Here is a 16009-nt window from a genome sequence, read left to right on the forward strand (position 1 = left end):
CCATAGTGACATAATTACAGTGGCTGAAAGTGCATGTTTGGTTCTATAATCAGTTGCCTCACATACCAGCCCTCTCAATGCGGGCGACTTTCCCACACCGCCTCCAGTGTCTCATCTATAAAATGGGAATAATAATAGTAACTACTCTAGGCTTATTGCAAAGGGCAAATAAGATAATGCATGTAGAGTTCTTAACACAATGTTAGACCTGGAGGCCGTACTTTGCAAAAATGCTAACTTTTTATTCTAGCTAAGGAGAGTTGAAGCTCAGAGAGGTCAGTCCGTTTGCACAAGGTCATCCACTTATATGCAGTGGTGTGGGGATTCGAACCCTGGTAAGAATGGGTCTATTCTCTCAAAGACCCAGAATAGGGAGATGGTTCCTCCTTCCCCTTTTCCTAAGGCACCCCTGGCTTTGCTGCTGGCTTCAGGCTACTTGTCTGGAAGCTCCAGAGTTCCATTAGAAGGCTCCCTGGAAGCAGTCTGATGGGGTCTGCCCAGGAACTCAGGAAGGGAAATGAATCCAGATGTGCTTTTCCTCCTTTGCTGCAGCAGAGAGAAGCGACATCCCCTCAGAGTACGGCCAGTTCCCTAACCGCCACCTCCCTGACCCCCCTCCCCACTGCCTCTTGCGAAGCCTCTTTTTCACGGGAAGAGTTCCCCCTCTTTGTTCCAGCACACATTGCACATCTACCAATCAATATAACATCTTATCCTCTAAAACATTCATAATGTCTGCTTCCTATGATTCCGGTGGCCACATACCGCGTGCAGCCTGCGTTGCCTTTCCTTTGTAGTAAGTAGTCTTGCGGACCAGCCCCCTCTTTAACGGGGCTGCTGGTTGCTGTTCTTTAAAGAAAGACAAATATTGTTTGGGTTGTCAACACTGAATGACAAGCTTCGGAGGGAGAAGAAAGATGCGTTTGGTGTATGTGTGTGGATCGTGGGGATGTGTTTTGCTATCACAAACGCTCTTAAAATCCAAGACCATGATTTATTTGCTGAATAAAACCTACCGATATTATCATTCTCTAAAGGTATGTTGATCACATGGGTCCTTTCTTAGAGAAAGAAAGACTTTTATTTTATTTCCTTCCTGGGAAAAATAGCAGCAGGAAAGGGGTAGTCTGGGTCGGAAATGATTCCGTGTGTGGCAAGTGGCTCCAGGCGTGTGTTTATCTGCCTGAGGATGAGCTGGCTCAGTGGACAATGGGATGCCTGGCCAGCACCGCCAGTCCTCCCGGGAGCATTCCTGGAGACTCTGCACATGGAAGACAGTGGCTGTGAGCATGTGTGTCTGTCTTACGGATCGATCTGCCTGGTGATGCCGAGAGCAAAGGGCCTTGTTAGAGGTCACCTGGGCACACCAGCCGCCACACCCTGCAGTGTCCAGAGTCGCCTCCCACAGCACAACTACCACGGCAGCGGGTGTGACTCCAGGGGTAGGAGCTAGACCAGCGGTGCAGAGGGTTGTGGAGGAGGCGTGCATCCTAAAGCTGCAAGGAGCCCCATTTGTTTCCTCCCAACAGAGGAATTGATTAATCTCGTACCACTTCCCACTTGCTCTACTATCCTGAGCCTGTCATGAGAGTAGATGAATGCAGCAGTCCCTCCATGTGGATTCTTCTTGTCTCGAGAACACACTGCTCCCTAGTCTCAGAGCTGCCTCACGCAACTGTCACCTTGTTCTCATGGCAGACAGGCAGGAGGGGACAGAAAGCCTCTGTGCTTTTGTGAGGGACTAGAATTAGGAAGGCAGAGACAAAATCCCTGTTTTAGTTAGCACCATGGCTGTAAGATGAGAGAGTACAGGTAGAAGTGTGAATGCAGGTGTATTTCCCCAAAGCCCCCCTCTCATCTGCAGTGGTTCTGCCAGGACTCTGGTATCCTATCTGTGACTCATGCTTCCTCTTCAGTGGCATTCCCCCGGCCATGAGCTTTGCAACCATTTTGGAAGCTGCAAGCTGGAAGTTGGATACAGGCAAGTAACTTTTCGGAGCATTCTTGGGAGATAGGTACACAAATCCCATTACTGGTAAAGGGATTTGTGGGCATAACTTCCCTGCAGTGCTTTGAAAATTCATTCCTTTCAATGTATTGCAATACAGTTTGGGGGGGGGGGGCGGAATAAGAGAAATCACTTCACCAAGGTGTGGTTTGAAAGGGATTTTTTTTTTAACTCCTTAAGATTTAAATTTTTTAAACTCCTTAAAACTTAAGGCATTTCCGAGAATATCCCACGTGGTTTTGTTTGTATCTCTTCTCTTAGGCAGAAGGTAATTTTGGCACTGAGAGCGTTCCTAAAAAGGATACCATTAACCCCCTGCAATGGACCCCCTCCTCTTTGAGGAGAAAGCACCGTACTCTACCACATCCCCAAAGGCTGATAAGCAAACTGACCAAGGAAAAAGTCACCAAGCGTATTGATCATTAGCCTGCCTGACTGCAAACTGAGGCTGCCAAACGGACTTATTTTCTATTGACATTCGCGATTCCTCTAAGTTAAATAGCAAGCTGGTCTCTGACCAAGGACAGAGGTTTATTAGAAGACTAATGACTGCTTACAAAGGGAGGTGTCTATTGCTGAGTGAGCCCCGACAATATTTAGTAGGTAATTCTGTAGCCCACTGCCCTGTTCAGTCTTTGCTAAGGAGTGGTTTGCTTAGAGAATTCGGGGCCTAATTGGCCACCAGTGAGGACTCTGAGTAAGTTACTAGCAGGATAGCATAGGGGTTGGGAGCTCTGTCTCTGCAGCTACAAACGTCTGGGTGTAAATTCCAGATTTCCCAGTTACTGGCTGTGGATCTTGAGCAAGTCACTCACCTGCCTGAGCTTCAGTTTCCTTATCTGTAATGTAAATTACATTATCACATCCTAGAGTGAGAATGGAATAAATGGGCTTTCATCCTCTTTAGAATCTTCCAGAGCCATCTGATCTGGCAAAGCCTCTCCAGGGGTACCCAGTCCCCACTAGCCCCCTTCCCCGTCACCCTGCACTCTCCTTTCCCACTGACCCTACGCCAACCTCAAACACGGTTCCCCAGATGTCAGCCTGAAATGCTTTCTCACTTCCTTTGGGCTTTGGCTCCAGTCCTTCCACCCTTGACCAGTCTACATCTAAACAGAAAAACTTGCAGTTACTCACCCCCATGCCCTGGCATGCCCCACCCTATTCATGCTCTGCTTTTCACTGGTATGAGTGTGGTTTCTATGTCTCCCACTAGAATGTAAGTTCCGTGAGAGCAAGGAACTTTGTTAACTGCTTTATTCCTGGACCCTAGAACATACCCGACGCACAGTAGGTGCTCAAGAAACATTTGCTAAATGATAAGTAATGAATAAATGATGCAATTAACATAATTAGCCCAATCCCTGGCACATTGCCAAAGTAAATGTTAATTGTCACCATCATCATTGAGTAGGCTCATTTGCATGTGTTAATTTTCACTACTGCTTTGCAAAAGTGCCTTTGCAGATTGCCTGTGCAAGTTCAGGGTGAGCATTTGTGCCTCTGAGTCCTGATTATTCCACTGTGGTTCTCTCCTCTCAGCAGTGGCACTTTTGGAATTGGCTACACTTCCCACGGGAGTCCTGGCACTGTTGTCTAAATTGGCTGCTGTGGGGTGGGGGGGGGGGGCAGGGAGCCCCAGCCGACTTGGTCTCTGAAGGAGCTTTGCCATGGTCTCTAAGGCCCTTGTGAATCTGGCCACGCGCTGAGCCACAAGAACCAGCAGGCAAGGCTCCCTCCTCCTGCTTCCTGAGCCCTGTGTGGCCTCCAGGCTTCCATTTTCAAAGGGAAAGCCCAATCTCTTCCTCCAGTTATGTATCGACAAGCCTGATCTTTAAAGACACCCCCTGCTCCTGGAGGCCTGCTCAGCAAACACAGAGCATCCGTGGCCCCCGTGTTTGCCCTCTTTGACAAGCAGGGGCTGAGCAGCTCTCTGGGAAGCTCTGTTGACATATTGATTGACTCTCTTGTCAGGTTGATCCTCTACCAGCCAATGAACATGGAAGGTTCTAAGTGGCACCCAGCAGGGCCCACACATACCCTAATTACTATTTCAGACAGCCCCCATTCCAAGCTGCCCCTACTCGGGGCCTAACATCTCTGGTCCTGCGGTTGCTGGGGGATTCTGGTACCTGCAGGCAACCTTTCCCCTTGAATCTTCCCTTCTTCCCTCTCGGGGCATTTCTCCTAGAGCCCCTCCGGCACAAACACAGGCCACCTCGCTAAGGAAATACCACCCAGACTCCAAGTGGGTCTGTTTATTATTCTTGCTGAAATCTGGGATCTGTGTGTGGTCTGTCCACTCTGCCTTGGTTCACTTTCAACATTGATGAAAGTTCTCTCCACTGAGCCAGAGGGATACTTGCAGGGCTTGGCTGCCTCTCGTGTTTTTAGTGGCTGATTTCCCAGCTGCCACCTGGATTACACGAACTTCCTCTTGGAGCTCTTCCCCGTTCCATCCTTGCTGACCCATGGAGCCCCATTGTTCCATCAGAGGGTCTCTCTGGAGCAGCACCTGCCAAATCATGATAAATTGTGCGTTTTGGCTGTCAATGGGGGTGAGTCCTGTGAGGGAGAGGACCTCCCAAACTCATTTCACTTCTGACCCTAGGATGGTCTGAACAGGACCTTTTGGGGAGGAGCTGCTAGAGGATTTGCAGGGAGCGAGAGAGGGGACCACCCCTCTGCATCCAGGGAGCCTCGTTGGAGAAAACCTAAGTTGATGAGGCTGGCGTTCACCCAAAATCTTGAGACTTTCTAACTCTGAATCTGAGAGTGGATCACAGCTGGATATTTAATGACATAATATTTAAAGAGCTATTTGTGCTGTTGCTGTTCATAGAAGCAAATGTAGTGACCCTAAGTACGGAGCGGTCCTAGCTTTTCCTGGCTGGTTTTTAGAAAGGATTCTGACTAAATACATAAATAACTTGAAGGGAGGAATGCACAGATGCCCGTTGTGTAGAAATGGGAGGTCTGACTGGGCTTACACAGTAGTCCTTCCCTGCAGTTCTGCTTTCTGAGGTTCAGCGGTCTGGAAGCAGGTGCTGCTCCTACAGATGGAGTGGTCAGAAGGTCTGTAGTAGCTAAATGCTGTGCCACAGTGCCCACGCCATTCACCTCACTTCGTCTCATCACGGAGACATTTTATTGGCTCATACCATCGCAAGAAAACGGGCGAGGACAGCATAGTGAGATACTTTGAGAGAGAGAGACCACCTTCACACAACTTTTATGACAGTATATTTTTATATGGTTCTGTATTATAATGAGTTATCATCATAATCTCTTACTGTGCCTCATTTATAGAATAAACTTTGTCATAAGTGTGTATATAGTGTTCAGTACTGTCCACAGTTGTAGGCATCCATGGGGGGTCTTGGCACATATGCCCCGTAGGTAAGTGGGGGCTGTGCTAAGTGAACGTCTCCAGTCAGGGAGGTCTCAGCCATGCTGTTAAAACAAAGAACCCAGGCTCTGAGCGGCGTTTGGCACTAACAGTTTATTTCTTCACTCCTGCTGTGTCTTCTCACGGGTCAGCCACGGCTCAAGACTGAACCATGGCTGACCACGTGGCAGAGGGCAAAAAGGCATACAAGTGTGTGTGCTGCCGGGTCACGTGGCCGCATCTGAATCCAACAAGAGGAGGAGGTGTATCCCCCCATGAAGGGGTGCTGCATATAGAAGATGGTCACTCAGCAACCACAGTGTGGTGATCGTTGAGTTTCAAGAAAGAGACAAGGTTTGCCGAGATCCCATTGCAAACCAGAATTTGTACCCAGATCACTGTGGAATACGAAGCAGATAACCACTTCCCACTGTAATCTCCCTCTGATTCTGAAACCCCCGGGGGGATCAAACCTCCTAGTCAAGTTTCTTCGTCTGCGCAATGGGGATAGGACAGTACTGTCCTGAATGTAAGCCGTGACTCTTGACGAAGATGACCTCTGCAGAGTGTCTCCTATACTGCGGGCCAGAGGCGGGGTTCGGGGATGGGCGGCAGGCCTTGACAGACCCTCCTTGGGGCAGACTCGCCCCTATTGCTGCCAGCACTCTTGTATGCCACCCTTCATACCTCTGTGGCGTGGGTTTTGATTTACGAGAGTACAATGTCCTGCAGTCCAACCCTTCGTATCTGCCCCCAGGTGTCATTATCTATCCTAATAAACATTTATGGAGTGCCTCCTAGATTCAAGACCCTCTGCTGGATCTCTGGAGGTAGATGCTCGACCTCTCCCAGGCCCTCAGCAGCCAGTACTCCCCCTGGAAAGGGAAACCTTTTCAGAAGGCAAAGGGAGAGGTGGTTGGAGAGAATGGATTTCTCAGCCCCAGCCATAGAGCAAATCAGTAGCAGAATAAGAAACAGATTTCTCATTAGTCAGGAAACTCATTTACTTCACAGCTCCCCTGGGTCCTTATCCTAAGGACACTTTCGTCCATCCCCCCTAGGCCAGAAAGATAGTTGCATTTTCTTACTCAAGAGAGAAGAAATAGCTGATCAAGAAAAAAAAAAAAAGAAAGAAAGAAAGAAAAAAAAGTACAAACAAAAGCCTATTTCAGACTCCCTCCCAAAAAACAAAAGAAGGTGGTTATACCCCTGATATAATTCTCACTTATTTACTTAACGTTCAACTCAACAACAGAAAATATGCCCAAACTTGAGTTTCATCTTTGTTGCCTCGCTTCTGCGGGGACGACAGAGCTCACACTCCGCAGATCTGGCTTTTCCCCTTTCCCATCTCCCTCTCACTTTCTTATTTTTCTTTTCGCTTCTGGGAGCTGTCTGAGCAGTTACTTGTCAACTCTGACCCTCACCCTTCTCATCCCGTCTCTAGTCTTCCTGTTCTCAGAATACTTTTTTTTTTTTTTAATTTTTTAATAAAGAGCTGCTATGGGATCCAAAACAAAAAGGGAAGGGCAAGCATCCCCGGAAACAGAGAAGACACGGTTTCATGAATGCTCTCTTTCCATGCAGCAAGATGAGGGTTTTATCTGCTTGCTGTCCTCTCAAAGTTGATGGTCACAGCATGCTCCTGGGGTATTAGAAGAGGGGAATGACTCTGAAAAGAGATCTCACACTAATGGGGCACCAGGGAGGCTGCCGTTCTTGCCTAACAGAACCCCGCTTCCTTCCGTAGATGCGAAAATCGGGGCTTTGGTAGGTCTGAGTCCCAGCAGTGCCAGCACCTGTCCACGTCTGTATTAGAACACAAGGAGACACTCCTCCCCTCTCCCCCACCCCCCACCGTGAAAGAGCCACCCCTCCACATCAGCAGCAGCCTAGCTCCAGGCAAGCCCCAAGAACCCAAGAGCAACATTAAAAAAGGAATCCTTCTAAAATAGCTAATTCCTTGGCTTCCTTCACCTGGTAATTACAAATCAGAAGCTATCGTTATCTTGAAGCAGCCATGATTAGTTCTCATTTCCTGACCTCTGTACAGTTTTCACTGTACAGAGAAATATGTCACTATTTGAGGCAACGGAATTCGGTCTCTTCAAGTGAGTGACCTACATATAACGGATAAACTGTAAGAGAAAATTAGGTGTTACCTTGACGGAAACTGTACAGTAAATGTCACTTATTCTTATTAGTATTTATCATCTCAAAGAGTTGCCTTGCACTTCAAAGTAATGTATGGGGGGGGTGGAATGTGGTTCTGCGATGGGGAAGTATGTAAGAAAAAAACAGACATATACCCAGGGACTACTTGGCACCTTAATCTGCGGCCATCAATCTGAGCTGTATTGTTTGAAGATAGGTTTTTAACCTTAATAGAATGCAGCCTGACTTTAAGTGGTGGGAGGCATGCAGAATTAATTGCTGTGTGAACAATTTCCTAAGCATTGTTAATTGCGTTTCCTGTGGTTAATTGTTTCTCCCATCCCGCATCATACTCACAACCTTTCCCTGTCAACAGCCCTGTCTCTCCTGCAGTCCCGGAACCGTAGCCACAGCATCAACCTGTGTCCGGTTGAAATGCCAGACAGACGGGGTGCTGCCCCCGTTATTGTTTGAACAGGCAAGATGCAGAGGAATGAACTCCTTATTTATTTGCAAATGAAGCATGTCTTCGATAGGGACTTTGAAAGAATAGAGGTGTTTGGGATTTGCCTTTCCCTCCCAGCCATTGTTTTGACAACAACTCACCCAGAACCAGAGGAGGTGGGGGAATTGAGCTTGCTAAACCCCCAGGGAAGAGGGGAACTGGCACAGGGTGACGAGGAAGACCAGAAGGTTGGAAGGAAGTTTGTGTTTGGAGGTGTACCGGTGCACAGGGAAGTAAAGCAAGACAGACAGGCTTGCCTCCTTAGCACAGCGCCTTTGTGCTCTGGCTCATTCTGTCCCGTAGTGTGGCAATGTGGGCGCAGGGTGTGAGAGAGAAGTAAGTGTAATAGTAATATTTTCCGGAAAGGGCCCTGTTCCACCACCGCCCCCCAAGCTTTTCCCACAATGGGCTGAAAGGGATGCACTTAGCAGGACAAGCAGTTGGAAAGCTTGGAATGGAAAGGTGAGCTTTCCGGTGGGTCTGACACTACTACCTGCTGCATTGCTAACCCAGGGTAGCTACGGTCACACTGCAGACAGGTCCCATTTGGCTAGTCCCATTTTTGAAACCGATTTATGTTGTGAGTAGTTTGGGTGAAGCTATCCTTGCCAATGCCCCGGGACCACCAGTCTATCAACAACCGCGTCTACACTGCGGGGGAGGCTGGACACGATGGAGCAGAATCCTTGACAGTGACTCCAAAGGGACATTTCCCCCTCCTTGGTAGCACCATTCAGACTGTCTGAACTAGGATCTCTCTTACCTCCTCCGCCCACCTTCCAGATTCTCTCCCCGAAGGTGGTGAACAGAAGCCCAGGGAGAGGAGTCCTAACCACCCAGATCTACTTGCTTTCTGTATTTAGCTAATCCCCATGGCCCAGGGCAAGCCGGTTTTGAACTGCAGCTTCCTACAATGGCAATCACTTGGCAAAGGCACCCGGCCCTCCCCCTTGACATTTGCATTGCTGGATTATCTATTCATATTTTCGTTACTTTGTCTCTCCTGCAGCAATGCATCTGCTCGGACTCAATTGGCAACTGCAGCCAGCAGACGGGCACACCTTTAACAATGGGATAAGGACCGGCTTACCAGGAAACGATGATGTGGCAACAATGCCATCTGGAGGCAAAGGTGAGGTTACAGCTGCTGCTTGCCCTCTTGAGGTCACGGGGAAATTCAGAGCTCCCACCAATGGGTTCAGGTTTTCTAATCCAAATCTTGGAAGGTACGCGAAAGGGAAAAGAAACGGAGGGGGTGGGGGGACAAAATGGTCCCTTTTTGCCCCTGTTCAAAGCTGTTGGCTGTTCCTGTCTGTTAGCTGTGTTTGGCTGGAGTCACTGAGTTGGCACGGTGCCTTCTCTGTGCCATGTGCATACCTGTGCTATCTGGAGCGACTTGAAAGCCTCCCAAGGCCCGAGCAGAAGCAGCAGCAGCAGCAGCAGCAGCCGGAGAAAGTCCTGCCTAATCACGAAAGCCGAGAGCAGCAGGCGGCACACGCCACTAGACCAGAGCCCTCTCCCCAGAGGAGAGCTGCAGCCTCCCCAGGGAGGAAGCACTGCCTGGCAGAAAGAGATTCTAAGCTGTTCTGCTTTGGGAGAGAATAGAAAAGAGTTTTGACAACTGGGGAACAAAGCTCCTCTTCTCAGAACAGCAAAGGGGGCCATGGAAATGTTTATTGAAGCAATTAAGCAACTGTATTCTTGTAGGAAAAAAAAAAATAGGTGCTAACAAGGTGCTAAGAAGGAAGAGAGAAACAGGACTGCAGGGAGGCGGGGAAGTGGGGCAGTTAATAAAACCACAGCAGCCTCCAGGCACCCATTCTGCCTGATTCTGGATGGAAATCACCAACATGTGAGGTGGTACAGAAGGGCTTCTCCAAACACAGACGCTTCCACTCTGCCTCTTAGCACACCTGGGCAGTTGGCCCCCACATTTCTGAAAATACCCCACAGAGGTATTTCAGAGACAGGAAAGGAAGGAATGTTTACTGGACCCGTGGTGTGTGCCAAGCTTAGCCTTTCCTGCCTTCAGCAGCTTTAACGGGAGGGAATCATCTCAGGGAAACTGAGGCCCAGGATGTTTTAGAAACTTACTCCAAATCAAACACCTAGGCAGGGACGAATTTAAACTCAAGTCTGTGCCTTGTGCATCTTTGGGCAAGATGTCGGCGTTTTCCTTAGCGCAGTCATTTTCCACAGAGAAGTTTCTAGAATTCATCTTCCCCCAGAGGTGTTCGTGAGTCATCCTGAAGTGCTGATGGTGCTTCAATTATTCTCCCCAGAGTTGTCCTAATGGTTTTGAGTGTGACTTTTTTTGTCTTTTTATCTAATCTTTAAGAATCACTTTACTCATCTATCCTAATCATAATACTAAATTACCTTTAAGTAAGCATGAAAAAGTTTTATCTAAGAATGAAATTCTATGCCTTCCTTTATCAGGTAACTATAACTAGACCTAAAGATGGAGAGTGTATTTTGCCTTAATGGACCGTGTTCTGCCTTAACTGACCAAAAAGCCTGGAGCCTCCTATGTGCTGTCCGTTCTGCTCTAGTACTTGACACCATCCGCAACTCCCGTTTCCTTTATGACAGTGGTCCTCCACGGGGTGTTGTGGACCCCAGGGGACACTGGGCAAATGACTGAAGACTTCTTTGGTTGTCCCAATTAGAGGAGGTGAAAGTGGCATTTAGCAGGGAGAGGCTGAGCTGCAGTTCAACAACCCACGTGCACAGGACGGCCCCTGCAGCGAAGAGCAATCCTGCCCAAGAGGTCCACAGTGCTGCTCTTTGAGAAACGAAGCTTTAGAGGGTCTCTGCTTTGTTTGATCCATGAACGCCCTTTAATCTGCAAGTCAGCAGCTCCCTGTCCTTTGAGAAAAACGCAGGACACACATTTGAAAGTGAATGTGCATATTGGCACATCAGGCCCAGGGATGTATTTCGCACGTGTCTACATCCTGAAGTTACACACAAATGCTTTTTTTTTTTAATTTTTTTATTTTTTATAAACATATATTTTTATCCCCAGGGGTACAGGTCTATGAATCACCAGGTTTACATACTTCACAGCACTCACCAAAGCACATACCCTCCCCAATGTCCATAATCCCACCCCCTTCTCCCAACCCCCCTCCCCCCAGCAACCCTCTGTACACACAAATGCTTTTTAAATAGCATCCCTTACCAAAGAGAGTCGCTGATAGGCATTAACTTCCGTAAATTAAGGTCAGCCGCTCTGCGCATTCGTGACTAAGTTGTGTTTCCAACGGCCACCCCCACGTGAGCATCCCACACCAGCAAGATGGTAGATTGCTGTGGAGAACAAGTCCTAACTAAGAGTACAGTGTCTCTGAATTAACAAATGAAGAAACGCTTTCCTTGGTGTCTTTGGAAAAGACCACAATGTTCCCCTCTGATGCAATGTGCTCTCGAAAATGTTGTGTAAGTCCTATAACATCGCCAGTTCTTTTCCAAATGAGTTATGAGACAGAGAAGTGGTGGCCAAATTGTTGTCCAATGAATTTTGTCAATAGGATTCTTATGAAAAAGTGTGAGAATTTAAAATTGCTTAAACTTGAAAGAAAACTGGGAACATCTCCTTTCTGAACACCAAAATAGTACTCTTCCTAAGACTGAAGATAGCAGATCTCTTAAGCTGTTGCAAAGTTTGGTTTAAAAAATAAATAAATAAATAACTAGAAAGATTTTCGTTTTCTCACACCCCCCTACGTCTTTTTTTAAAAGTGACCTCAGGTTTTGGTTTCTTTACGCAGGGACCTCCCTCCTCCCCACTCCCCAATTCTATACATTTAGATAACCTGAATCAATTCCAATCGACTAGTTTTCCAGTGTTTCAAAGAGACAATCAAGATATATTGGCAATAAGTTAATTAAATAACACCCCCTCCATTTTTTTGTGGTATACGATAATCCTTCACTCCGATAATGTTTTAATCAAGATACACCACACATTGCCAGGGAGGTTAATCTTATTAAGCAATTACTGGGTAACTATCCAGCAGAAGCAAATTAAAATGTAAGCAAAACAAGGGTATGTGAGTTCCAGCTAAGATGCCACATCGATAGAGATTTCATTACTTGGTCTTTAGGAGTGTTTACATTGCTCAGATTTAGAAAGGAGCCTAATAGACAGGGCAGCCTACACACTCTGATATGTTAGTGGAAACAAAGCACTTGATTAATTAGTTAGGAGAGTATGTTCTTTGGGCTTTGTTTTCCCGTTTCCATTTGTTGTTGTTCATCGTTTGTTTTTTTCTCTGTTCTCTCTTTCAATCAAACCTTCATGTGGTTGGTTTGGTGGTTGGGTTTCACCTCAAGAAAAGGGAGCCCACAGACTGCCAGAATCACTCACCATCTCGAGTGTATTTCTATGTTAAAAGGAATGAACTCATACATCTTCATTACAAGAGCACAGAGCACTTTTTCTATAGATCTGGGATTAGATAAGCCTTGAGAACGAAGATTCAATACAGTGTTCTGACCTGGTCAGATAACATAAGGGAATCCAGTTTGATTGGCTAGGCCCAGAGGCAAAGACTACAAGAGCTTTTAAAGGGCATATCCTATGTAGCCAATTTGTGCGCTGATCTTAAGAAAGAATGAACTCCCAAGTAGAATTTCATGGATCATTCTCAAAACCCATCATTCATTTTAAATTCAAGGTGTCCTCTATATCAGGGGTCAGCAAATAACATCTCAGGGACGAAATCAGGCCAGCCATGTATTTTTGCCAATAAAGTTTTATTGGAGCACAGCCATGTTCATTCATTGCCTATGGCTGCTTTTGTACTGCAACAATGGAGCTGAGCAAATGCAACAGAGATGAGATGGCCCACTAAAGCCTCAAGTCTTTGTTATCTGACCCATTATGGAAGTTTGCCTGATGCTCTGTATCATTTGCAAGCCCATTTCTATTTTCCTTGGACTGTTCCGCAACAACAAATTATAGGAGATGAGGGAGAAGAGGCCAAACTCCCAATATATCAGCCTCTCCTTCTTGACCCAGTGATGGACATATTTTTGGTAACATTCCATCGACAGATCCTCTGTAATAGAAGACTCTAGAGTTGGTCCAGCTGGTTGCAGCTTCCAGCTCCATCACTCAGCTGCATGCACACAAGCAGGTCATGTGTCCTCCCTCAGCCACCGGTTCCTCATCTGTAAAACGTACCTCTCACCCACTTGGCATCCAGTATAAGTGAGACGATGCTTGTAAAACACAGTGTGTGGTTATCAGGAGCTTAATAAGAGATTTGTGAATATTAGTTGTCACTGACATCAGCACGCCATCTCTCAGTTGCTCTATTTAACAAGCATCCCCGGGCTGCCACTTCTTGTGAGGTGTCGTATTTTCCAAAGGTGAAGGCTGCCTTCAGAATGTCAAGATACACCATCGTTCCGCTTCATCTTTTTCCTTCCCTTTCTAAGAATTAGAACAAACCCAGATGTGAAGACTTGTTCCCAAACATTTGCTTGATGAGGTCAGTGGGAAGCAAGACTTCCCATTCAAAAGGGCCAATGTACAAAACAAGCTGGCCCGTCCCCCACAGCATTATTGTCTCGCTGCAGCGCGTGTTCCATCACTGCCAGCCTGTCTGTTTTAAGCCCTACCATTCTCGGTTTATAACTCAGCTGTAAACATTTATTTGTGCCTGGAGCACATTTCTTTCCTACCCTTTGAAAAAAAAAAATCAGAATTTCCAGATGGTATGCAAGTTGGAAAAAAATGGCAAAGACTGTTATTCTGTTTAGAAACATGTTTTTCTACACTTGCCCTTTCAGCAAAAACTTCATAATGATTTTTACTAGTTGGCTTAATGCATGGTACTAGGAGCCAGATTAGCAGGGAGGTTGGTAATTCTTCCTCTGGCTCTTGTCAGGCTCTCAATGAACACAGCCCAGGGTTTCAAAATGATCACTTCCCTACATGGGGCTTTTTCAAAGTCAGTGAAGTTCCCAGAAGGGCGAGGGTGGTTATGTTTGAGCCAACCAGCACAATACTGCACGTCTCCTGGCAAAGAAACCAATAGCCCACACACTAGTGCAACAATTCCCCTCATTTTGGAAGCCATCTTACACTCCCTTTGTTATAGATGAGTATTGCTTAAGAGCCTCATCTTGGTGATTTCGGCTTCTCATTGTGACCCGCCACCCCCTTCTAAGCTGTATAGTTTCTGTTGAACATGACATCCCTGTGGCTTGACACGTGTACTAACAGCCAGATAATCAATTTCCCTCCCTAGTGCATTAGTCCTCACTTGTGTTGGCACGTTTCTCTTTCAGAGTTGACCTGTACACCCACAGGGGGCTCTCTGCTGTGTGCTTGGATGCACACCCCTTTGCGTGTCTTGTACTTACCCCAGCATCTGAAAAGCAGTGAGCGCAGCAGTTAGATACATGGGTTCTGAAAACAGTCAGATGTGGCTTCCGATCCTGGCCCCACCACGTAAGAGCTGTGTGACCTTAGGCAAGTCACTGTATCTCTAGGTCCTCTAATCTGAAAACTGGAAAAATCCTAAGGTACCAGGAACAGTAACCACTCAGTAAATTGTAGCTGCTATAAATAAGACTAATAAACCGAACTACAAGTGCATGCGGCATCACGTTCAACCAAGTGGTCAGATATATAAATGACTGTTAACCCCCTTAGTGGCAAAGAGTTGGCCATTTTTATCAAAGGTGACAAATTGGGATTTCAAAAGATGTAGAGGCCACATGTAGTCCCAAGTGCTGAAGGATTTTATAAAAATCATTATTGCTATGCAATGTTGTGAACACATCACGGGAACAGTGAAAGCTCAGGATAGAAATCTATTCCTGAAGAATAGGCAGCCAGAAGCAGGGTGAAGGCTGACGGGCTGCCGATGACTCAGACGAGCTCTAGTGAGAGGCAATGAATCTAATGTCCTTAGGAGAATCTTTTTGCCTATCTCTTGGTTAAACAGAACCCTCAGATGGTTGTCCTGATTCCCAAATAAATGGAAACGAGGTGTAATGACTGAAGCAATATTCTGAATTCGACTTTATTTGCAATAGATAAAACTATGTGAGGCAGAATAATCTGTAAGGCAGATTTATGCCGAGGTGCCTCTGGAGCTCGGTTAAGTTTAGGAAGTATTAATATGAGGCTTCATTTCCCTGGTATGACTATGAGTCCATTCCCGTTATCACTTGTTTGGGGAATAGTCTCGCTGTTTCCATAAATGAATTATGGCAACATTTTCTGAAATGATTAGCTCCTAATGTGGCTATGGAAGGCTGTCGTTTTGCTCGACATCAGTCTTATTTAACTGGTTGGAATTTTAGGTACATGTTTCTGAAATAGGCAATAGCTTCACATTTACATGAGCAATCTTCCGTGGAGTTATAGAGGTAGCCTAGCCTGCAAAATTGATCATTAGAGTGTTCCCTCAAAAATCCCAGAAATCTTATCTTGAAGCTGGAGATAAACCAGCCAGGACAATCATGGAGCACGGGCTTCTTAGGGCCAAATGATCACCATGTCCCCATTTTGTCCAGCTCCTAGGTAGGGAGCAAAGTCTGTCAGGGAAGCCACAGTTCAGGGAGATGGAGGTGGGACTCTGTGCTGCTTGCCAGGACGCCATGCTCAGTCCCTACCTAGAACCCAAGGGTGGGGGCCAAACTTTCGGTTGGTGATTGCGGAATGGCTGTTTAAATCTTCTTCTCTTGATGCCACCATTCCCAGCCCACACAGGGTCCAGATGACCTTGCCCCGTTGTCTGGATGAAGGATCATGGGAGTATGACATACATCCCAACTCTTGATGTTGACCAAAAATTATCTAGTGCTATATAGTCGATGCTTGACAAGTGTTTGTTGCATGAAGTATGAATGAATGACGCACCCGGCATTGCTCGGGACATTCATTCATTATTATTAAATAAAGAAAATCCAGCAGCTTTCACTGAGGCAG

The 16009-nt window shown here is 46.6% G+C and overlaps 1 protein-coding gene across 6 annotated transcripts in view; it reads left to right on the plus strand.

The window, feature by feature from the left end:
• The window catches only part of TENM2 (teneurin transmembrane protein 2), a 662844-nt gene that overhangs the window by 437376 nt on the left and 209459 nt on the right, over positions 1–16009 (plus strand). For all 6 annotated transcript variants that reach the window (XM_059174241.1, XM_059174242.1, XM_059174243.1 and 3 more), the window contains one exon: positions 9065–9187. In XM_059174241.1, the coding sequence (XP_059030224.1) occupies positions 9065–9187 (123 nt within the window). The remainder of the gene's footprint in view (positions 1–9064; positions 9188–16009) is intronic.

Source organism: Mustela lutreola, chromosome 5 (genome assembly GCF_030435805.1).
Source record: "Mustela lutreola isolate mMusLut2 chromosome 5, mMusLut2.pri, whole genome shotgun sequence".
Taxonomy (NCBI): Eukaryota; Metazoa; Chordata; class Mammalia; order Carnivora; family Mustelidae; genus Mustela; species Mustela lutreola.